We start from the raw sequence: 25,141 nt of genomic DNA on the forward strand, positions 1-25,141 counted from the left end.
AATTAGGGATGTTTAAAATTCAACTGAAACTGCTTAGGCTGCATTTCCACTTGACGAAAGACGAAATCGCATGCGGGTGCGATTTTGCATGCGTTTTTCCGCGATTTCGCATAGGGTAGTAGGTGCGCGATTTTAACCATGTCACTGCCTGTGTAAATTAACATTACCTCCTATGCGAAATCGTGGGTAAAAACGCATGCCAAAACCGCATGAGATTTCCCTATTAGATACATTGTATGCGATTCGCTTAGCGGTGTGCAGGGAGCGAATTCTGACGGCTCTGCCATGCAGATTTTTCCCGCACAGAAAAACGCTACGCACAAGTGGAAACAGGCCCATCCACTTGTATTGGGTATGCGAATCCGCATGTGGACAACGCACGCGGATTTGCTATAGTGGAAACGAGCCCGAAATTAAAATATTGAGAATCTCAGGCAAGATGCACAAGCTTTGATGGATATGCGACAAAATGTGTCTGTACTCAATTGCCTTTTTTTTTCTGCTGTTTCTTTATCTTTAGAGACTAACCGATTCTTTCCGACGCCATGACACAGATCAAGATGGGTGGATACAAGTGTCGTATGAACAGTATCTTTCCATGGTCTTCTCTGTAGTATGATGCCACAAGCAAACTCGGTCTGGACCAACAGAGACTGAATTGCCAAACCTACACTTTTTAACTTACTGGAATATTTAGTACCACTGCGGTGCTACGCATTTTGATGGCTTCTACATTTTTGTATAGACTATATCATCAAGGAATTCTTAGTTGTATATAAAAAGCATTTATATTTCTTACTACAAATCTAGCCATATTTTTATTCATAGTGCAAGGTAGGAATTTAAAATGTATTAAGGTTACATGACTAAAAGTGTAGTTTTATTTGTATTCAGCATGATTGGGTTGATTACTTTAGCTACCTTGTGCCATACATAGTCTAATATAGCAATTTTGTTGAAATGGTATGTTTAGTAGTACAGTAGTATAATTAAAATTTCACACTTTTGCAATGCCTGATAATGTGCTAAATGACACCTGTCAGATGTAAATACTGTATTAGATCTTAAAATGCAAAAAAGTGCATCATATAGGTACAGGTGGGATTTATATTGAGCTGACCATTTACTGTCAAATGCTGATCTCAGTGGTACAAAGTTCTGCTTTCTGCCAAGCCTTCCGATATCATATATTCCGCATGTTCACTTATAATACTCATTATTGCAAGGCAGTGATAGAAACTATGTGGCTTTTAACAAGAATTACGCTGATTGCTGTCTTATTCCCTCCATGGAAAAATCCAGTTTACACCTTACTATTGCACCAGATATCTTTTCTGTTGCTTAAATTCCTTTGAATTGCCCTTCTCATGTAGAGAATCCTGCACAGCCCCCCCATCCCCCCCAAGTCTGTCATCTGGAAGGGTGAGGCTCTTATGACATTTTACCATTACAAGTAGATCTTGGATTCTATTGATCATTCTGGGGAAAGGAACTAACTTTGACATATTTTGCACATTCTTATCCAGAACGGAATATAGTTATTTTTTTTTTGTTTTGTTTTTTCAGCTGGTTGCTTGATACTAGTTGACACTTTCTGCACAGGCAGCTACAGTCCTCTCATTGGAAGCACACTAATGAGGTTTCTAGCAGATATCTCCGTGGGATAAGCAATTTAAATGTGGTCCTCTTTACATACCAGTTAGTTACTAATTGTTTTTAGCGTTAGGATCCCGACTAAACGGAAAGGACTGATGAGGAAATGGCCATAGCAGAAGATACGCAAATCTGTTGCATATGCTGTGATATGGCAACTCTTATGTCTGCATACTGGAAGAACGTTCTGCAGCACTGAATTGTGAATTGAGGAATCTTGTTGAGATAAAAGAAATTGAGAATGTCGTACTCCCGATGCAGCTGTATACATTTGCTTGATCTATATACACTTCCTTTCTTCATGTTGGTATTGCAGATTGCATGTACAGCACCCTCTAGTGGTAATGCTTGTCAAGCACTGTTCATTCACTTTGAACAGTAACATAAAGCCAAGTTTTATAAAGTTATAGAAGTTTTATAAATTGTCATCTCTCAGAACCACCCCCTTTGATACGGTGGGGTGGTATTTGGATATCCTAATCCATATTTTATAAAGCTGTGGAATTCTGCATGACCTTTCCTAAGGAATTCTGTGTCAACAAATGACTAATAAAGTGCTTTTGATAATTACATTTAGTCCAAACGGGAAATTCACAGCAAAACACTTCCTACACATAGCTTCTATTGTATCTTTGTGTATGGGTGTCCATCTTATTTCCTTTGTGCAGACAAGTGTGTATTCCAAATCTTATAGTTAGGTTTAACATTTGACCCCAAAAGCCTAATTTGGAATATATTAAAACATGTTAGATCTGTTAAAAATAAGTTTCAAACATCTTAATTGCTTATGGAGCTTCCAATAATGCCTCTGTTGTGGTTTTCTGATGGGTTAGGCTGTATCACAAGCAGGCAGATGGCAGATTATCACATCCTCTTTACAGTGCCTGGAGTCTTCCTTTAATTGTACTCTATATGGTGCTTCCCAGAGTAGTTATTGCAAAGGAAATTGTGATTCATGATTCTGAGTCTAGTTGCACCACAGTAATCTCAGTGGAAGACCTGCTGTCCACACTGAATTTTCATCCTGAAGCATTTTATTAGAATTTAAATCTAACATATGCAAGAAAAAGAACAAGGCTTCTAAAGCAATGCGAGTGTTATGGACAAGTGCAGCTCTTCTAGGCTTACTCTCGTGAAAGTGTACATTTCAAAGCACGCACACACACGTACTGTAAATAACGCTTTCCTATGTCACTGTTACAACAGGAGTTAATCTAGCAGCTCTGATCTTCTTAACAGGTTTTGACTAGTCCATCTGCTGATGGGGAGATTTAAAGGTTTCCCCCTCCATCCCCCCCCCCCCCCATAACTGTTCCCTGCCAGGAACTTTCCAAACATAGTGACTGACCTGCTTACTTGTGTGCACACTATTCTGGTAGTTGGATTGTGCCACTGATGTCCAAAACAAATGAAAATTCCCTAAGGGAGTTGGACTTGTCCAAGGCTTGCTGATAAAGGCTTCAGACCTGTCAGATTAAGGCTAGGTTCACAGTGGGGTGCTGTGTTGTATTCCTTGTAAAGCAGGAATGGGAACGTAGAATTGCACATTATCCACATGTTGCGTTGCATACAGTCAATTGAAAGTATGCTTTACTGTCACTGTAAATGCACATTTTGCAGTAACAGGCACCATACAGTGCATTGGGATGTCGCCAGGGCTGTGGCGTCGGAGCAATTTTGGGTGCCTGGAGTTGGAGTCGGGAAAAAATGTACTGACTCCGACTCCTAATAAATTTGTAACTGTAATTAAAATAGAAAATATGATAAAATGTTCTATTTCACAGATAATAGTCATTAAAAGTAATGTATATATACAGTAATAGCTGTGCTCAGTCCACAAAAATGAAATAAACCAATCAAAATTAGTTACTTGTGCTGCTTCAATAAAGCAGTCCCCGTATTTTTAAAGTCAGATATACATATTTGATTGTGACTGTATATATGATGTGTACACAGGAATCTTATATATATATATATATATATATATATATATATATATATATATATATATATATATATACTAAATAACATCTGTGCTGTAAGTATAAAGCCTGATGTGTAGCCGTGTCACTAATAGAGATGGTCAATGAGATGGAAATAATTCTGCATTGATGCTGGTTTATGCAAATGTACTGACATTGCTCATGAAATCAAATAATTTGATATGTTGTTAAAAGTTGGTTTGGTGACTACAAATTAATGGGTACCTGAGACGGACGAAAAGAAAAGTTTTATACATACCTGGGGCTTCTTCCAGCCCCCTTCAGGCTAATCAGTCCCTCGCTTTCCTCCTTCACCACCTGGAACTTCTTCTATGAGTCCTGGTAATTCAGCCAGTCAGAGCAGTCTGGCTATGTGCCAATTCCACAGCCAGGAGCATTCTGCATCTGCGCAATAGTGCTGCGCAGGTGTAGTACGCTCCCGGCGGCGGAGTTTGTGCATGCACACTACACCAGACTGGCTCAAGTACCTGGACCCATAGCAGAAGATCCAGGTGGCGGAGGAGGACAGCGAGGGACTAATTAGCCTGAAGGGGGCTGGAGGAAGCCCCAGGTATGTATTAAACTTTAATTTCATCTGTCTCAGGTTTACTTTGTTACACAGTAGTACTATACTCTACATATGCACTCTCCACAGAGCTGTAGGGAATCCACTGAGAATGTTGTGCACATTGAACAGAGAGGTATTGTCTGTCACCCATAAACCTGGTTCAGATTGTGCATGAAGAATGTGTAATAGAGGAAGGATCTCCTCATTCCCCTGCAGCGTACCTGCACATCATTCTTACATGTACCCACAGTTATATTGCCTAGGTCCTGATAGATGTTCTTTGTTCCGGTTTGTACCTTTTACAAGTTCTCTTCCCAAGCACCAGTTTTAGTCTAAAGGGAATAAATATAGTAGTCTACATATCCTCCTCACTTCAGTTGTCTTGTAAAATGCATAAGCGTTGGCAGTCAAGAGACGAATTTCACGTTACATACTGTTAATCAACAAAATTGTAATATGCAAATTAGAGGAGTCGGAGTCGGTGGAATCCTAAACGTCGGAGTCGGTGGATTTTTGGACTGACTCCACAGCCCTGGATGTCGCTCACCTTTAAACAGCACTGTAAACATTGCTGTGTGGCAAGCTGTGTCACAATGCAGCTGTTATGCCGCACAACATCACACCACTGAACATAGCCTCATTCTGCCTCCTGTAAGTGACAGTTGGATAGGAAATTTATACTGCATTTTGTTTAGACAAATGTACATTTTATATGTATGTGTACACATGGATTGGACAGTGTTTTGCACTAGTGGTCCTTCAAGGCTAACTGGCCTGTCATATTTTTGATGGTTTGTTTCAAGTCAGCCTTCTACTTTTGATTAAGACAGCTGCATGTTAGCATTAAACAAGGGTTATAAATGAGATAATTCCAGTTAACAATTGTTTACTTTTTCTGCTGCTATCATTTTTTTTTTTTTTTTTTTAAACGCTGCCTGATTTTCCCAGTGTTATTTGCAGCTCCTCTTGCAGATGGCCCACTTGCTGCTGGTCTCTTTGAAGAAGATGGGGCAGAAATACTGTTTGAGTCAGTGATGACACCATTCCTGCAGTTTTGGGGTTGTACAGATGTAGGGTTAAAAGGTAGTTCAATGTTATGTAAATTCATTTTTCTACAGATACTACAGTTAGAAGGGGTGTAACCAAAACTTTGCTCTGGACAGATTCAGAACTTTATTAATTATAACACACTGATTAATTAATCAATCAAGCTTGGCAGGTAGTTAATCACTAATGGTAACATTAAAATCTAGTCATATGGTCTGGGATTTCACTACATACTACACAATTGGTTATCTCTAAACAACAAAGGCACATGCTAACAAATGCCAGTGTTTACTTCTTATGCTAGGTACTCTGGCCCATTTTACCTGCCAGATCGATTATTTCCAACATGTCTGATCTAATCGTTCGATCGATTTTTGTTCAGTTCTGTAAAAATCAATCGGAATTCAGGTCGGACATGTTGTAAATAATCAATCTGGCAGATAAATCGGCCAGAAAATTGTATGGTGTGTACCTAGCATTAGACCTTAAGCAGAAGTGGGGATATACAGGTACAATATAAAATCGAGACAAGTAAAAAGTGCCACATGGCTAAACACATTTGGGTGCTGCCATAGGCCGTAATGTGAATTACAGCCATAGTGTTTTATTATTCTTACAGCACAAGGAGAGAAAGCACACACAATAGAAAAATACCTTTATTTCAAATGTCAACATACATTGTGCCAGCAACATAATTTAAGTGTGAAAAACGGTATGAATAGCTGAACACAATTTGTGATTTTCTTTTACACAACTTTAGTTTTAACTCCTTGTTTCAAAATCAACAAAATAGAAAAAAAACTCATGCCTTTTTAATAAGAAAAGGAAGAAAAAAAAAAAGGTAGGTCATATCAACTGATTCTGGGAAACAGAATTCAGTTTAAAGTCTAAGTGAAGGGATTGCAAGTCAAACTTTAGATCTACTGTTGATTTGGGATGGTTAGGGCCCCTTTCCCCTAGAGGCGATTGCGATGCTGAATAGCAAATCGCAAATTGCTAGCGATTTTAAAATCACTAGGGTTTGCTACACAACATAGGAGTCACGGTAGGTAATTTCCACTACCGCGATTCATTTTTTTACTAAAGCGAGATCGCGCCACGGAGCGATTTTTGCTGTGCATTGCATCGCCGGGAAAAATTAGGACTTTGCTGAATCGCAATCGCTAGCGTTTAGAGCAAACGCTGCCAATTGCTAGTGGAAAAGGGCCCTTAATGAGATGCAAGTATTTTTCTAAGCTACTGCAGGGTTATGCAGATTTGTATGCAAATTGCTGCAGCTTGAAAATTGAACAATTGAATTCCACCTTGGTGAGATTCAATTGATCCATTTTCAATCTGTATACATTTGCATACAAAATTTGCAAAATCTGACGTGAATTCAGAATTCTTTGCAAATCCCTACTGTTGAAGTGCATCTGAGATGAACTTTTACACATTGCATAATTGTGTTCCTTTCCTATTGTTTATAGGGCATTCCTCAAGCCAAATACTTTTTTGTTTGAATACTGTAATTCCCTATAAACTAACCAAGCCACGCCCACAGGTTTTCAGAGAGCCAAGGCACTTTCAGACAGTAGCAAGGGCTCATGGGAGCTCAGTCTGCGCAGGAGGAGGGGGAGGTATTACTAGCCAGAGGTTTCAGAGGAGGAGGGATTCGTTTTTTTGCTCAAGATGCAGATAGGCTTGCCTCTGTGTAATGTTTACAAACAACATGGCCGCTGTCATTGTATCACAGGAAGAAATTGTCATATTCTATTAAAGCTGTTTGCAGCTAGATTTGCTGTGTAAACTATCTAAACTTTAGATGAGATATATAGACAAGTTACTTGTTATAGTTAGTTTTTCATCTCGGATCCGCTTTAAGGAAGCAATTCTAACACTAATGCAGACATCTATAGTCCCTGCATATTATAATTCCTCATTGGCACAGTAAGCACCTTTCAAAACCATTTTTAAACATATTCAACTTTCTAAAGGGAACATTTCAGTTCTGGGGTTAACCACAGAGAGCATGGGCGGAGGTGAAAACTCCTTCTCTCCAATGCAGGCATTGTGCAGCACTCCCTCACTGTGACCTACATGACACTCCATGAGCCAGGGGAGAGTCTGAGTCAAATCTTAGTGAGTCATTTTTGACAGTATTAGTCCTGTATAAAGACAGGAGAGTGTGGCCTTTTCAGGAGACAGCAAAAGCATAAAGAAGGGTTGATGAAATTTCAGTTTGTATGCAAAAGGAATTAGAAATCATGATTTTGTGTTTGGTTGAGACTCGAGCAGCAAGTTGAGCACTTTTTTCCTTCTAAGTGCAGTTATAAGTATTGTGGTGCAGTGCATGAGGACGCTTGGTACTGGGAAAAATGCATGTATTAAACAGTTAACTATTACATTTTTTTTTTAAAGATATTTCATTGGATACTAAACCTGCATAAATGTATTCAGGTTAAATATGCTTGTAAGCAGCATGTTTTCTGCCTGTTTGTACATGACCACAACTTGCTCTTATCTATACTGTGATCTTCAAAAGCCAAATAATTTATTTATGCAAAGTAATAAACCGTTGCAAATAAAGAAGCCACAATTTTACTACTGTTTGCTGAATGTTTGATGGACTACATTGGTTAGGGCATTATCTGTATGTACATATAATTTACTTTACTCCTTTGATGACTTACTATTTGATGCTATCATGACAAAAATGTTAGGCCAATTTGGGAGGAGTGGATATTTCTTTATTTACCTCTGTACAGCTCTGCGATCTCCTGCAGCGCTGTACGTCTGACACACGACTGTCCCCCGGATTGGCTGGTAGATGGAGCCCTCTCATAGGCTGATGCCTAGAGGTGGGGATAAGTGCTGATTGCCTCCCTATGGCGATTAGGACAGCACAGGGGGAAGGGTGGGACTGAGAGAAAGGAGGGAGGGAAAAGCCTCCCCTTTCTAATTAAAAAAAAAAAAAAAAAAAAAAAAAAAAAAAATATTGCAGCAGCCATCAGATACCTATTAAGGACCCTAAAAGGAGGTAAAGTTCATTTGTGTGCTGAGTTGCATTGAATCGAATCCCGATTGGACATGTTGGATTTAATCAGATCATAAATCGAATCTTAATCGAATCGCACAGAATCATATTGTGTAGATTGGGCTTAATACTTTTAGCCACAGCCCCTCAACAAGCATGCAGAACAGGTGCCCTGACTGAAGTCAGACTGGATTAGTTGCAGGCTCTGCAGCCCCCAGCACAGATCAGGTAGCACACAGAGCGATCAGATTGCCCCCCTTTTTTCCCCCCTATGGGGATGATGTGCAGGGGGGTCTGATCGCTCCTCCTGTCTGGCATGTTGCAGGGGGGGCACCTCAAAGCCCCCCTCCACGGCGAAATTCCCCCCTCCCTCTCCTATCTACTCATCCCCGGTGATCGGGGCTGCACAGGACGCTATCCGTCCTGTGCAGCCAGTGACAGGCTGTCACATGGCGGCGATCCCCGGCCGCTGATTGGCCGGGGATCACCGATCTGCCTTACGGCGCTGCTGCGCGGCAGCGGCGTACAATGTAAACAAAGCGGATTATTTCCGCTTGTGTTTACATTTAGCCTGCGAGCCGCGATCGGCGGCCCGCAGGCTATTCACGGAGCCCCCCGCCGTGAATTGACAGGAAGCAGCCGCTCGCGTGAGCGGCTGCTTCCTGATTAATCAGCCTGCAGCTGGCGGTCCTGTAGCTGCCACTTTGCCGACGCGCAGTATGAGTGCGCGGTCGGCAAGTGGTTAAAAGGAAATAAGGCAGCCTTTATATGTCTCTCACTTCAGTTGTCCTTTGAGAACTAGAGAAGGCTTTTATATTGTAAGCTTTCAAAATTAAATCTGATCCAACTACCTGTCATAGACCTGGATGAAAAGTACCTCCTGGACCACATCTTGGATAGAACTTGCTTAACCACTTGAGGACCCACCCTTTACCCCCCCTTAAGGACCAGCGCTGTTTGTTTGGATCTGTGCTGGGTGGGCTCTGCAGCCCCCAGCACAGATCCGCGGCCACACAGAGCGATCAGATCGCCCCCCTTTTTTCCCCCCTATGGGGATGATGTGCAGGGGGGGTCTGATCGCTCCTACTTGCAGGCATTTTGCGGGGGGGGCACCTCAAAGCCCCCCTCCGCGGCGACATTCTCCCCCCTCCCTCTCCTACCTTCTCCCCCGGGAGATCTGGGCTGCACAGGACGCTATCCGTCCTGTGCAGCCAGTGACAGGACGTCCCCTGTCACATGGCGGCGATCCCCGGCCGCTGATTGGCCGGGGATCGCCGATCTGCCTTACGGCGCTGCTGCGCAGCAGCGCCGTACAAATGTAAACAAAGCGGATTATTTCCGCTTGTGTTTACATTTAGCTTGCGAGCCGCCATCGGCGGCCCGCAGGCTATTCACGGAGCCCCCCGCCGTGATTTGACAGGAAGCAGCCGCTCGCACGAGCGGCTGCTTCCTGATTAATCAGCCTGCAGCTGGCGACGCAGTACTGCGTCGCTGGTCCTGCAGCTGCCACTTTGCCGACGCACGGTATAAGCGTGCGGTCGGCAAGTGGTTAAAGAGAACCCGAGGTGGATTTATGAAATCTTAATAGGACACAGAGGCATGTCCTGTGCACAATGACACGCCTCTATGACTTTCTGCACCGGTCTCATACCTCCGCCAGGCACTGCTGTCTCCCCCCTGAAAAATACCACCAGGCAGGGGCGTAGCAATAGGGGGTGCAGAGGTAGCAACCGCATCAGGGCCCCTTGGGCCAGAGGGGGGCCCATAGGGCCCTCTTTGAACTACAGCATTAGTGCTCTATTGATCCTGTGCTCATAATAATCACTTCTATAGATACTTTGAATAGTGGTAATCATTAACCACTTCCCGACCGCCGTATTGACAATTGGCGGCCGGGAAGTGGACCCCGCAAGGACCGCCGTATTGACAAATGGCGGCGGTCCTTGTAGGGGCATGGGCGGAGCGATCGCATCATCTGTGACGCGATCCGCCGCCGCCGCCTTGCTCCGCTCACTCGCCGCAACATTCCGCCGGCCATACGGAAGCGCCGGCGGGATGTTAACCCGACGATCGCCGCATACAAAGTGTATAATACACTTTGTAATGTTTACAAAGTGTATTATACAGGCTGCCTCCTGCCCTAGTGGTCCCAGTGTCCGAGGGACCACCAGGGCAGGCTGCAGCCACCCTAGTCTGCACCCAAGCACACTGATTTCCCCCCCACCCCCTGATCGCCCACAGCACCCCTCAGCCCCCCCCCCCCCCAGACCTCTGTTTACACTCAATCACCCCCTTAATAACCCATCAATCACTCCCTGTCACTATCTGTCAACGCTATTTTTTTTTTTATTCCCTAAACTGCCCCCTGCTCCCTCCTGATCACCCCCCCCCCCCACCCCTCAGATTCTCCCCAGACCCCTGTGTACTATATGCATCTATCCCCCCTGATCACCTGTCAATCACCCATCAATCACCCCCTGTCACTGCCACCCATCAATCAGTCACTGCCACCCATCAATCAGCCCCTAACCTGCCCCTTGCGGGCAATCTGATCACCCACCCACACCAATAGATCGCCCGCAGATCCGACATCAGATCACCTCCCAAGTGCAGTGTTTAAATCTATTCTCTCCTCTAAACACCCAATAATTACCCATCAATCACCCCCTGTCACTGCTATCCATCAGATTAGACCCCTAGGGCACTCAATCACCCGCCCACACCCTCAGAACGCCCTCAGACCCCAGCCCTGATCACCTCGCCAGTGCATCGCTTGCATCTATTCCCCCCTCTAATCACACCTTGAGACACCCATCAATCACCTCCTGTCACCCCCTAGCACACCTACCCATCAGATCAGGCCCTAATTTGCCCCGTGTGGGCTCCTGATCACTCGGCCAAACCCTCAGATACCCCTCAGACCCCCTTCCGATCACCTCCCCAGTGCATTGATTGCATCTATTTTCCCCTCTAACCACCCCCTGAGACACCCATCAATCACCTCCTGTCACCCCCTAAGCACTCCTATCCATCAGATCAGGCCCAATACAACCTGTCATCTAAAAAGGCCAACCTGCTTATGACCGGTTCCACAAAATTCGCCCCCTCATACACCACCTGTCATCAAACTTTGCAGATGCTTATATCCCTGAACAGTTATTTTGAGACATTTGGTTTCCAGACTACTCACGGTTTTGGGCCCATAAAATGTCAGGGCGGTATAGGAACCCCACAAGTGACCCCATTTTAGAAAAAAGACACCCCAATGTATTCTGTTAGGTGTATGACGAGTTCATAGAAGATTTTATTTTTTGTCAAAAGTTAGCGGAAATGGATTTTTATTGTTTTTTTTTCACAAAGTGTCATTTTTCACTAACTTGTGACAAAAAATAAAATCTTCTATGAACTCGTCATACACCTAACGGAATGCCTTGGGGTGTCTTCTTTCTAAAATGGGGTCACTTGCGGGGTTCCTATACTGCCCTGGCATTTTAGGTGCCCTAAACCGTGAGGAGTAGTCTAGAAAACAAATGCCTCAAAATGACCTGTGAATAGGACGTTGGGCCCCTTAGCGCACCTAGGCTGCAAAAAAAGTGTCACACATGTGGTATCGCCGTACTCAGGAGAAGTAGTATAATGTGTTTTGGGGTGTATTTTTACACATACCCATGCTGGGTGGGAGAAATATCTCTGTAAATGGACAATTGTGTGTAAAAAAAATCAAACAATTGTCATTTACAGAGATATTTCTCCCACCCAGCATGGGTATGTGTAAAAATACACCCCAAAACACATTATACTACTTCTCCTGAGTACGGCGGTACCACATGTGTGGCACTTTTTTACACCCCAAGTGTGCTAAGGGGCCCAAAGTCCAATGAGTACCTTTAGGATTTCACAGGTCATTTTGCGACATTTGGTTTCAAGACTACTCCTCACGGTTTAGGGCCCCTAAAATGCCAGGGCAGTATAGGAACCCCACAAATGACCCCATTCTAGAAAGAAGACACCCAAAGGTATTCCGTTAGGAGTATGGTGAGTTCATAGAAGATTTTATTTTTTTGTCACAAGTTAGCGGAAAATGACACTTTGTGAAAAAAAACGATTGAAATCAATTTCCGCTAACTTGAAATACCTCTGTAAATGACAATCTTTTGATTTTTTTACACACAATTGTCCATTTACAGAGTTATTTCTCCCACCCAGCATGGGTATGTGTAAAAATACACCCCAAAACACATTATACTACTTCTCCTGAGTACGGCGATACCACGTGTGGCACTTTTTTGCACCCTAACTGCGCTAAGGGGCCTAAAGTCCATTGAGGACCTTTAGGATTTCACAGGTCATTTTGCGACATTTGGTTTCAAGACTACTCCTCACGGTTTAGGGCCCCTAAAATGCCAGGGCAGTATAGGAACCCCACAAATGACCCCATTCTAGAAAGAAGACACCCAAAGGTATTCTGTTAGGAGTATGGTGAGTTCATAGAAGATTTTATTTTTTGTCACAAGTTAGCGGAAAATGACACTTTGTGAAAAAAAAACGATTGAAATCAATTTCCGCTAACTTGAAATACCTCTGTAAATGACAATCTTTTGATTTTTTTACACACAATTGTCCATTTACAGAGTTATTTCTCCCACCCAGCATGGGTATGTGTAAAAATACACCCCAAAACACATTATACTACTTCTCCTGAGTACGGCGATACCACGTGTGGCACTTTTTTGCACCCTAACTGCGCTAAGGGGCCCAAAGTCCAATGAGCACCTTTAGGATTTCACAGGTCATTTTGAGAAATTTTGTTTCAAGACTACTCCTCACGGTTTAGGGCCCCTAAAATGCCAGGACAGTATAGGAACCCCACAAATGACCCCATTTTAGAAAGAAGACACCCCAAGGTATTCTGTTAGTAGTACGGTGAGTTCATAGAAGATTTTATTTTTTGTCACAAGTTAGCGGAAATTGATTTTTATTGGTTTTTTTCACAGTGTCATTTTCCGTTAACTTGTGACAAAAAATAAAATCTTCTATGAACTCACCGTACTACTAACGGAATACCTTGGGGTGTCTTCTTTCTAAAATGGGGTCATTTGTGGGGTTCCTATACTGTCCTGGCATTTTAGGGGCCCTAAACCGTGAGGAGTAGTCTTGAAACGAAATTTCTCAAAATGACCTGTGAAATCCTCAAGGTACTCATTGGACTTTGGGCCCCTTAGCGCAGTTAGGGTGCAAAAAAGTGCCACACATGTGGTATCGCCATACTCAGGAGAAGTATTATAATTTAGGATAGTAGAGAGAAAAAACACGTGTGTATACTGTAGGATAGTAGAGAGAAAACACATGAAACGCGACCGTGAAACGCGTTGTCATCTAGTGCACCATTAAAATTATTCCGTTTTTACTTCTGATTGTCTCTATTTCCTAAAGGGACACCTATAAGGTAGGACAACCTATTTTGTAGTAGTTGGATACTGCCATATAGAGTATTATATTAAACATCCTTTCCCGGGCGCCTCCTACCTGTACCCAGCAAGTATTATAATTTGTTTTGGGGTGTATTTTTACACATACCCATGCTGAGTGGGAGAAAGACCTCTGTAAATGGACAATTGTGTGTAAAAAAATTTAAAAATTGTCATTTACAGAGATATTTCTCCCACCCAGCATCGGTATGTGTAAAAATACACCCCAAAACACATTATACTACTTCTACTGAGTACGGCAATACCACATGTGTGGCACTTTTTTGCAGTCTAACTGCGCTAAGGGGCCCAAAGTCCAATGAGCACCTTTAGGCTTTACAGGGGTGCTTACAAATTAGCACCCCCCAAAATGCGAGGACAGTAAACACACCCCACAAATGACCCTATTTTGGAAAGTAGACACTTCAAGGTATTCCGTGAATACTTTGGGATGTCTTCTTTCCAAAATGGGGTCATTTGGGGGGTATTTATACTATTGTGGAATTCTAGCCCCTCATAAAACATGACAGGGGGTCAGAAAAGTCATAGATGCTTGAAAATGGGAAAATTCACTTTTTGCACCATAGTTTGTAAACGCTATAACTTTTACCCAAACCAATAAATATACACTGAATGGGGTTTTTTTTAATCAAAAACAAGTTTGTCCACATTTTTCGCGCTGCATGTATACAGAAATTTTACTTTATTTGAAAAATGTCAGCACAGAAAGTTAAAAAAATCATTTTTTTGCCAAAATTCACGTCTTTTTGATGAATATAATAAAAAGTAAAAATCGCAGCAGCAATCAAATAGCACCAAAAGAAAGCTTTATTAGTGACAAGAAAAGGAGCCAAAATTCATTCAGGTGGTAGGTTGTATGAGCGAGCAATAAACCGTGAAAGCTGCAGTGGCCTGAATGGAAAAAAAGTGCCTGGTCCTTAAGGGGGTTAAAGCCCACGGTCCTCAAGTGGTTAAGGGCTGGTGCACACCGAGCGGCTTTTTCAGCGTTTCTGCAGCTGCTTGCGGCTGCGGATACGCTTGGTCAATGTATCTCAATGGGGAGGTTCACACCAGAGCGGGAGGCGTTTTGCTGAAACGCATACTCCCGGGGTGAGGCATTTTTTTGGATTGCGGATGCATTTCTGCCTCAATGTTAAGTATAGGAAAAACGCAAAGCGCTCTGAAAAACGCCTGTTCAGAGCGGTTTTGCCGGCATTTTTGTTACAGAAGCTGTTCAGTAACAGCTTTACTGTAACAATATATGAAATCTACTAGACCAAAACCGCAAAACGCTAGCTGAAACGCTACAGAAAAATAAGAAAAAGCGTTTCAAAATCTGCTAGCGGGTTTTGGTGTGCACCAGGCCTAAAACACTGCTCCCCATCCTTTTCTTGCACCTCTGACACTGTAGTTGGCATTGGCAGGTTTTGGTGCGCCATATCAATTATGTATAGAGTGCTAGGGGGGCCCCATGTAAAACTTGCATCAGGGCCCACAGCTCCTAAGCAACGCCACTGCCACCAGGGTAGCGACAAACTACTTATCACTAGCCTGCTATTTACCTGCACTTGTCAATCAGATTCTCCTCCATAGAGTGGCTCCTCTCCTACTAGCTTCCGATTGGAGGAAGCTAGCAGAGGCAGGGAGAGCCATGCTATAAAGGAGAAGCTGATTGACTAGTGCAGATAAATAGCAGGTCAGCGACAAGCTGATTGTTGCTAGCCTGCTGGTATTTTTTAGGAGGGGGGGGGGGGGGTGGACTGGGGCCGGTGCAGAAAGACACAGAGGCATGTCCTTGTGCACAGGACATGCCTCTGTGTCCTATTAAGATTTCATAAAGCTGTCTCGGGTTCTGTTTAAGATTGTGGAGAGATTTTAAAGTTCCTCCTCAGATTATTTTCAGCTGGCTGGGATAGACGGAAAACAGCAAAAAAAAAAGTGTACACCTTGATTACTAACTGAAAAGTTGATGTTGGTAATCATTAGTGTTCCTTTAGGCAGGGAACACACTACATGCGTTTTTGCGCGTTTTGCCGCGAACGGCAAAACGCGCACGATTTTAGAGGCTATTGAAAATAATAGCCTAGCTCGGGAAACGCTGCGCCGCATGCGTTTGTGCGCGTTTGCGTTCGCGTTTTTTTTCCGCGTTTTGTAGCCGCACAGTTTTCTGCTTTTTTCCGCACATTGCATGACACTACATGCCATGCAAACGCAGAAACGCAGAAACGCACGCGGAAAAACGCACGCGTTAGACGCGACCGCAAAACCCGACGGAAACCTGGGAAACGCAGGGGAAAACGGCCCTGCAAGTGTGTTCCCTGCCTGAGTGATTTGTCAAGGTCAGATCCACAGATTGAGGTTTTTCTCCACAAAATGCTGCCTCTAGCCTTCATTATTAGGGATTTTTACTCATCCCATGATGAAGTCCATATCTTTCAGAATTGCATGTAACACTTTACCCAACAAATTACTGTTTACAAGGTAATGCAGCCAGGACTTGTTCCACCTCCCTCAGGAAAACTGCTGCAAGGGAAAGTAAGGGCTCCTTGGCTAGAATGAGTCTAGAATGCTTGATTGCCCAAAAAACAACTCCTGCTCTACCATGACAGTTGATGTTATGCAGAAGGTTTTGGACATGGGCCACCTGTGAACCACCAGAATGTAGCTTGCTACCACCAGTTCTTTCAGGTTGGAAGAGGTCTGCATTATTTTGTCCTCCCAGCACCCCTGAACCAGACATCTATCCCTAGACAATGCTGTGATTCCATACTGCAACTCTGGATGCCAGAACCTCTGCCAAGAGGAGTTCTCTAACCACAGAACCGAATCAAGGAGGAGGGGAGGATATGGCGAGGTGTCTGACGTGATTGGCGGCTGATGAGAATTCAAATTGCTACTGGTAGGGAAGAAGTTATAAATATTTAGGCAATTTGATGCTAATCATTCTGGCTTGTATGCAGCTCAGAATTGTATTACTCCACAACCGCGTCACACTGATGGGCGTGGCCACTCCAGGACTGCCTAGCTCCGATCGGCGTAAAGTCCTGGGGCTGCAGTTTGCAGGAGATCGTGCGCAGCTTGCGCACACATCTCCTGCTTCGTTGGTGGAGCGCTGTACTGGGGACAGCTGCTCCAGAGACTCGGCGGTGATCTGCTGTCATAGCCGATCACAGTGATTGGCCAAAAGGGGAAGGAAGGGCGGGTTTAGGGGAAAAAAAAACACAGGGGGATCAGACCCCACCAACAGGAAGCTCTGTTGGTGGGGAGAAAAGGGAAGGGATCACTTGTGTGCTGTGTTGTGTGGCCCTGCAGCTTGGCCTTAAGGCCTCGTTCACATCTGCTGCGCTGAAAAACGTGTGAAAGCGCTTGGTAAAAAACGCATGCGCTAGTGCGCGTTTCTGTTCATTGCGTTGCACTTCTTTAAAACACGTTTTGCTTACTGTAGCAGCAGCAGTTGTCAATAAAACTTTATTTTTGTATGTAAATGTGTTTTTTTCTTCAATTAGGGGTAAAAAACGCATGTGCTTCGATGCGCTTCTATGAGCTAAAAAAGCACACCCATACACTTGCATTGATGTGCACTTTACAGCTCAGCGCACAGAAATGCATGCAACACTACGTTTTTGTAACGCTGCTCAGCGCAGCGCATAGATGTGAACCAGCTACATTTAGTTACAGGGGAAGATCAATACCTTGCTGATAACACAGGGCAGTGCGCTGTGAAAAGCGCAAAGAAACGGCCCTGATGTGAACGAGGCCTAAAGCTGCATTGGCCCATTTGCCAAAAAATGGCCTGGTCTTTGGGGGAGTAAAGCCTATGGTCCTGAAGTGGTTAATCAAAATCAACAGGCATTTGATCCGACTGAACCCAAGCTGCATACAATTTGCATGCAAGCGATAATTATTAGCATATCATTGACTTGCTGCTTCAGAATTCTTTCTGCAGGAAGGAAAACCATCTGCTCCACTGTAGGTTAGTGTCCATTAGGTACAGGTACACCATGAAGGTCAACACTCACTGATGGTCTGGAATGCCAGAATCAGGTGGCTGGACAGGGCATCATAGTTTATCTGGAAACCAGCAATCCAAACAATCCTTGCAGCATAGAGAAAACAACTTCAGTTTGGCAGCAGCAACATGTGTATTTGTGAACACTGTCCACAGGTTTTAAGCATACTAGAGATGATTAATACTACTGCGGAAACAGACTTCTCAAGAGGCAAGTTCAGTAAACATAGACTGGATGCGTCTGCACCAACCAGTACAGTGTCAACCCAGCAGGAGACAGACCCCACTCTACTGATGCAGTCAGTTCAGCAGTAGGTGAAGTGATGTAATGACCTAGATCTATACTTTTTCTTAAAGGAGAAACTTTACTGAATATAACTTAATACAATAGCTTATTTTATTATTATTACTGTATAAATTATAGTCAATGTTTGCAGTTTGCTCATAGTAAAATCTTTCTTCACTGTGATTTACATTCTTAAAATTTATCACAGATGGTGACATCTTTGCTGCTGGCAAAATCATGAAATTAGCAGAAACATCGGCTGGTCACCCAGAGTCCTCTGGGGCATAATGCTGTGACACCATTGCCTAGGCTAAAACATCAAAGAAAGGGCAGAGTTACATACCAATATACACATATAGGTGTATAGATTTTTTTTTTATTCCGATTAAAAAATGTAGCAGCATGCAGTATTTTTTTTTTTCAATCCAAATCAAAAATTAGATCTTATAAAAAAAAAAAAAAATCGGAATCGCATGTAGTGTGAGGCCATAGAGACAAATCATTACAACTCAGAAATAAATGTTCTGTATACGATATCCATTTGTCCACATTAGACCAGCAAATATTTGCTCTCTTTTTTCTTTCTTGTGTTTGGTCACTCACTGTGTGCACCTTGGTCCCCCAGACTTGTCATTGTTCAGTAGAAGCATTCTTCAGTGCCTGTACACCATTCAGGATAAGACGCTGGAATCAACAAGCCGGCCGCCACTGCTTTCCATTCACCTTGGTTTCAGCTCCAGTAGCTATCCACTTGCAGTGCTACCTCTTGTTAGTGGATTTTGGTCTTGCACACCCAGAAGGAGCTATATTAACATACAATCAGATGTGTCATATTTGTCTTCTGACCTCATGTAAACTATGAAACAATACTGGTGAATTACAGCCTACACCATACGTCACTAATTTTGTTTTCATTTTTTTACGCTTTGCACCTTTATCACGGCTTCCTTAATATAAATTATAAGCTAGGATTTGTAAAACTTTCTTTCTGTGGCATTCAAAGGAACATGTAGCCACTTACAGCACACTCAGTAAGGTCTGGGACCCACTAGCAGTGTTTTTTTTAAGCAGTGGTAGTTTGACAAACTCTTGCTAATTTAATGCAGTGTGTGTTATCCCACTTGACTTGATGTGATTTTTTTTTACATCCTCCATAGCATTACATTAGCCAGAGCTGTACAAATCACAGGTGCTTAGAAAAGTGCTGCAGTGGGTCCCAGGCTCGAACTACCTGGCATGATTTTTTCAGGATGCCCGAATTATGAGCCCACGAAAGGCTTCAGAAGGTAAAAACAAGGCTGTAGACTTCCATTATACTTACACTGATGTGCTGCTGGAGGCTGAGTATTGCTAGCACTACTTTCAAATGAAGAATGGAAATTATGTATTGTTTCTTGAAGAATTTGTCTCTCACGACCCTTATAAAAGAGAAAGGAAAATAAAATTGAAACTGCCACAGGTGAATGGCTATACATAATACAAAACTAATAACCAGCAGTGTATATATTACCATATGAAGAATCTATTCCTTTGACCCCCCCCCCCCCCCCATATTAGGTAGTGAGAATGACCTCCATATAGGTAGCCCCCTCAGTATAAGTAGTTATTGGGCTCCCAAGATAGGAAGCCAGAGGGCTCCCAGGATAGGTATCCAGAATGACCCCACGAATAGGTATCCCCTCAGTATAGGTAGCCAGAATGACATACATGCAAAAACAGCATCAGGAAATTTGGGCGCAAGGTGTAGCCAAAAAAAAAAGGCTCACCCCGCTCCTGCAAAAGTACCGGAGGCGTTAATTGTTATTCCCCTTCCAGGCCACCATGGACTCGGGGAAAGACGTAATTCGGCTGCCAGCTGTTGCTGGTGGCCGAATTATGCTGTTTTTAGAGTAATTTGGGCTCTGACTTTTGACGCCGCGCAAGTTACTGTCTGAGTGCCACTATAACCTTAATTCACATTATGGCCTATGGTGACGCATGGTGCAACCAAATTTCCCGATGCCATTATGCTCTTTTTCGGCCAGAACGACCCCTCTATGGGTAGCACCCTCAGTATAGACAGCCAGAGGGCACCCAGTGCAGGTGGGCAGAAGGACCCCCTCCCCTAAAGTGCAGAATAGCTGCAGCGTGCGAGGCATAGATAAGTAACTCACCTCTCCACTCCACAGACCATCTATCTTGTCCAGTAATAACCGTCTCTATGATTAGAACACCCTCTAGTCATGGACATGGAGACACCTGGACAGAATAGATTGTGGAGCCAAAAGGGGCGCTGCGTACCCTAATGCCTTTACACAATGCAAAGCACTTCCATTCCGATGCAATTTTTCTGCAATGTGATTCCATTCACTACAATGAAAGAACATAGTAATGTGTTCAACAAACATCAGTATGATACGACAACTAAAGATAGGGCCATGTCACATGAGACTAGCGTGCATGTTATCCAATGCATTTGCTAAGACCTTGAAACACCTAGAGCAGCAGTAACAAGCTACTGTCATATCCCAGTTGTTATGAAAATGCATAGGATAGCATTTCTAGCAGCTGTCTAGTATTTTGGTAGCTGCAGTTTGTAGCAACATCTCAAGTCTCTTGTGTGAAACAGCCCTAAGGGACATTCCATGCCCTTAGTTCTGTTGTTGCAACAGGTCTCTTGTTAGCATATCTGTATATTTTGGTAAAGAAAGTTCTTAGGGTTTTTAACTCAGAACGTCTTCTCTGCTCTAAAATATACACAGCATAATAATCTTCAAAGAAAAAATATTTATTTGTTACAGCTGATACAAATCCTAAAATAAATCTGCACTGTTTCTACTTCCTGATTCATGGAAGCAGACATATTGGCAGCCATGTGACAAAGGAAGATATCAAATGACTATTTGACATTATACACAAATGAGGGGGAATTAGACAGGCTAAACCTACTAAATACATACAGGGTGCATTGCTCTATGTTTTGCTTCTGTTCTGTGCAAGAGTTCAGATATACAGTACTTTAAAGGACTTACGAGGCCAGGAATTCAGAAAAAAAAAAGTTAGCTACCTGCTTCAGCTTGTCAGGCACGGAGGACGCCGTCCACGCCCACCGTGCCGTTCCGCCGGGTCCCCGCCGCTCACTAGCCCCCCTAACGGTCCCCGACCGCGCGGCCTGGGTCAGACTCTCCAGCCTGTACAAACATGGCGGCTGGTGTCATGTCAGCTATTGCAGCCTCTCAGATTTTGCAGCTCTGTTGGTTCTGCGCATGCGGCTGTGGGACGTGCGTGCTACGTCATCCTCCAACGCTGCAGTTCAATTCTCTTACAAAGTAGTGTGAAGAATCTGTATATTTTTAGGTTTACTTTGATTTCTAAAAAAAACAATTGAAATAGATAGTCGTGCGCAGCAACACCACATCCACCCATCCTCTATCATTTAACTCGAAGGCAATACAAGCATATCTACCTTCTATAGGATGATACGGAGGATATCAGGGAGGGCTGTAGGAGGTTAGTATGCTAATGACAGCGGTGGTGGGCGGAGGCGGCCGCAACGTTCAACACAATTCAGCTGCATAAAACCGGGCATGCGCTTTTAATTGTCGCGTACTGAAGACGTGTAGCCCGATGCTCTAGTACGCGATGACGTTTATCCTTCAGCGTGCAGGGCTGCATTCGGGCTGCAATTTCTGACATGACACCGGTGCTGGCCGCGGCTGCGCAGTACGCATAGCCGCGAGAGCGGCTGCGCAGCTCTAAGGCCAAACCCCCGATCCACGTAACAGTAGCGTGGATCGGGGGCTGGCCTTAGAGCTGCGAAGCCGCTCTCGCGGCTATGCGTACTGCGCAGCCGCGGCCAGCTCCGGCCGCCATGTTTGTACAGGCTGGAGAGCCCGACCCGGGCCGCGCGGTCGGGGACCGTTAGGGGGGCTAGTGAGCGGCGGGGACCCGGCGGAACGGCACGGAGCTGACAAGCTGAAGCAGGTAGCTAACTTTTTTTTTTTTCTGATTTCCTGGCCTCGTAAGTCCTTTAAGAAACAATACAATCACTGCTAATAAATGGCTCAGGATGTGATTCTGTTCCTAGCTACACATTGCAGGCTCCAGAGTCAAGTCATTGGTGACATGTTGCAGCAGTAGGGCTCAGCACACATCTTGGTCCTAAACTTGTGCAAACATAATGCTAGGTACACATTATGAGATTTTCCAGCAGATTTACTGTCAGATCAATTTTTTTCCTACATGTTTGATCTGATTTCTGATCGATTTCCCAGCATTTCCAGATCGATTTCCTATTGAAGTGAACGGAAAACGATCAGAAATCGATCAGAAAACAGATCGGACATGTTGGAAATAATCGATCTGACAGTAAATCTGCCAGAAAATCTCAGTGTGTACCTAGCATAAGACAGATAACCACAACAATCATTCCTGATAGATTCAGGTGATAATCTGATACCAGTAAAGTACTCAACTTCTGCAGCCAACAATGCTCAGTTTGCAGCCATCCAACAGGTACACCTTAATGTTATTACTCCTGGATTACCTGGATAATGGTTTACGGGTCTTCACCAGAGCACCTTGCAACGTATGATGGGCTGTCACCCCTAATGGGTGACTAATAACTTTGTTGCCCAGTAGCCACCCCTGAGCCCACTGGCGATGAGAGACAAGGACTAGCAGCACGGACTGGAGAGCAAGACTAATAAGATTGAAGACACAAATGTACTGGAAGAAAGGGCTGGATGGACTGGCAGGGTGGACTGGCTGGGCGGACTGAAGGGAAGAACTGGCAGGATGGACTGGAGACAAGGACTGGCAGGACAGACTGGAAGGAAGGACTAGTGGGATAGGCAAGAGTGAAGGACTGCATGGCTGAACTGAAGGGAAAGACTAGCCGAGTGGACTGTAGGTAAAGACTGGCAGGGTGGACTGGTGGGAAGCACTGGAGGGAAAGCCTGACAGACAAGCTAGCAGGACTGGCTGACCAGAGTGTGACTTATGCCCGGTACACACCATGCAATGTCTGGTCAGATAGATGGGTCGAAACGATTATTTCTGAGAGGTCCAATCTAATTTCCGATCAGTTTTCTGATCACTTCTATAGAAAACTGATCATAAAAATGATTGAAAGTAAGATTGTACCTGTTAGAAATAATCGATTCGACCCTTCTATCTGATGGGAAATTGCATGGTGTGTACCGACATAACAGGACTGACTGTTACTGACAGGAGATTGACAATAGAACTGACTGGTGGAGTGACAGGCAAAGCTGTCAGAATGGCATGGCAACATGCTACAGCTGTTTACCTGACAAAACAACACGCTAGTGCTGTGACTCCGCCCCCCACCATGCGCACACGCGACGGCAGGTGCTGTACAGGGAGAGCATGTGTAACATAGTGCAAACAAGCAGCTCTCAGGCCGATTCCACATTGTTTTGCACTGCAACAGCACTGGAGTTGGGTCAGTGGAATTGCTTTGGTCTGTTAAAGAATTTAAAGTGAACCTCCGGACTAAAAATCTACTCAGCAGAACTGAAAAGGCTTGGTGTTTCTTTAACAGTTTCACAGCATCAGAACTTTGTTTTTCTTACCAAAGTATCATTTTTAGCTGCATTTTTAGCTGAGCTCCACCCATCAAAGAAAAAAAGCCCAGATTTTTTTTTCCCTGATGCTGTGCAGAGCATGAGGGGATTTCCTATGTTATTCACGTTGCCTAGCAACTGGGAGAGGTGCTCAGGACACAGGACAGTTGGAACTGTGTCTCATGCTCCCTGTCACCTCTTTTCAACCAAAAAGATGGCTGCCATCATGAAATCAAACATTTGCCTGTTCTTTTAAAACAGTGTGGGTAAGAGATTATATTACCTATCTATTTTAATTAACATAACTAATGTAACTTAATGACAGTATGTTTGTTTAGGCTGGAGTTCCTCTTTAACTTTCATCTCAGTCTCATTATTAAAGCTAGTACCAAATCATTGTAATTGATGCAATGATACAGAAAGAAGATACAAGTCTTACTACCCTCTCTGCAGTGCTAATTAAAAAAAAAGCTGCAGAGAACCCTGCTAGGTAGAAGTCCAACTACAAAGACTGTAGCCATGGCTCTTGCCCTGCCACTATACTCCAGCCTCAACTCGGAAGTCGTGACAAGGACAGTGCATCTTTCTACTGAAATGTAAGCATACATTTTCTGTGCTTTTTGAGTGGCACTGTGGATAAAAAAACAGAGCAAAGAACACTACAAAGCAGAGCAAAGAAACAAACACTACTCTACAGAGTTTGTATGTTATAGTCATGTTTGCATTTCTTTACACCTTGATAGTGACAATATGTTGAACTTTTAAGAACAATAGCCAACTCTGCTGACAGCAAACCAACGCATGTTGATTCAGGTAATACCTTTAATGACTAAGTATATGTAGTTTTCGCAAGCTTTCCAAACAACGTTTCTTCTTCTGGCATGATACAAATCCAGCTATGGTTCTAAACCCATTTCTGTATCGTGCCTGAAGAAGAAACTTTAAAGTGTATCTGAGACAGGATTAAAGGGTATATTTATACTTACCTGGGGCTTCCTCGTAGGCTCCCTCACCATCTTTTCTGGTCGCTCATTTGTCTTCTAATCTCCCACGGTAATCTGGCCAATCACATGCTCCTGCATATGCGCACGCCCCCCACTATGCTCCTGTCCCCGAGAGCATTCTGCATACCCGGGGGTATTCACGTGCAGAACGCTCCCAGCTGCAAGAGTATGATGGGTGCGCGTGGCCAAGCCGCACATGCGCAGAAGAGATACATACAGACTGTTTCCTTGCTCTGGTTTTTTATTCACCGTGCCACTCACAACTTACAAAAAAATGTTGCCAACCTTGGGGTTATTGTGTTGACCTTTATAGGACATACGGATATGGCCAGAAGGCGTATTTAGAAGGTAAGGTCTAGTTTAAAATCCAGATGCAGAGTTGCAGCATACTATTTATGGGAAATATTTTCAAAGGAGTGCTATTATGATTGGATATACTTTGTGCAGAAATTACTGGGTTACTTTTGAACTACAGGTACTAATTAACTATATTCATGTGAGGTTGCCCCATGGCTATTACTCTGTTTAAAGATTTACTGCA

General features: G+C 43.7%; 2 protein-coding genes across 2 annotated transcripts in view; one reads left to right on the top strand and one right to left on the bottom strand.

The window, feature by feature from the left end:
• PDCD6 (programmed cell death 6) overlaps positions 1 to 3,518 on the top strand; it is a 50,101-nt gene extending 46,583 nt beyond the window's left edge. Inside the window, exon 7 of the mRNA XM_068236655.1 lies at positions 521 to 3,518. Coding sequence (XP_068092756.1) covers positions 521 to 619 — 99 coding nt within the window. The 3' untranslated portion in view covers positions 620 to 3,518. The remainder of the gene's footprint in view (positions 1 to 520) is intronic.
• A 14,625-nt stretch (positions 3,519 to 18,143) lies between these two features.
• ANKS6 (ankyrin repeat and sterile alpha motif domain containing 6) overlaps positions 18,144 to 25,141 on the bottom strand; it is a 119,964-nt gene continuing 112,966 nt past the window's right edge. Inside the window, exons 15-16 of the mRNA XM_068236656.1 lie at positions 19,351 to 19,447; positions 18,144 to 18,832 (exon numbers count right to left, since the gene is read on the bottom strand). Coding sequence (XP_068092757.1) covers positions 18,789 to 18,832; positions 19,351 to 19,447 — 141 coding nt within the window. The 3' untranslated portion in view covers positions 18,144 to 18,788. The remainder of the gene's footprint in view (positions 18,833 to 19,350; positions 19,448 to 25,141) is intronic.

Source organism: Hyperolius riggenbachi, chromosome 5 (assembly GCF_040937935.1).
Source record: "Hyperolius riggenbachi isolate aHypRig1 chromosome 5, aHypRig1.pri, whole genome shotgun sequence".
Lineage (NCBI taxonomy): Eukaryota > Metazoa > Chordata > Amphibia > Anura > Hyperoliidae > Hyperolius > Hyperolius riggenbachi.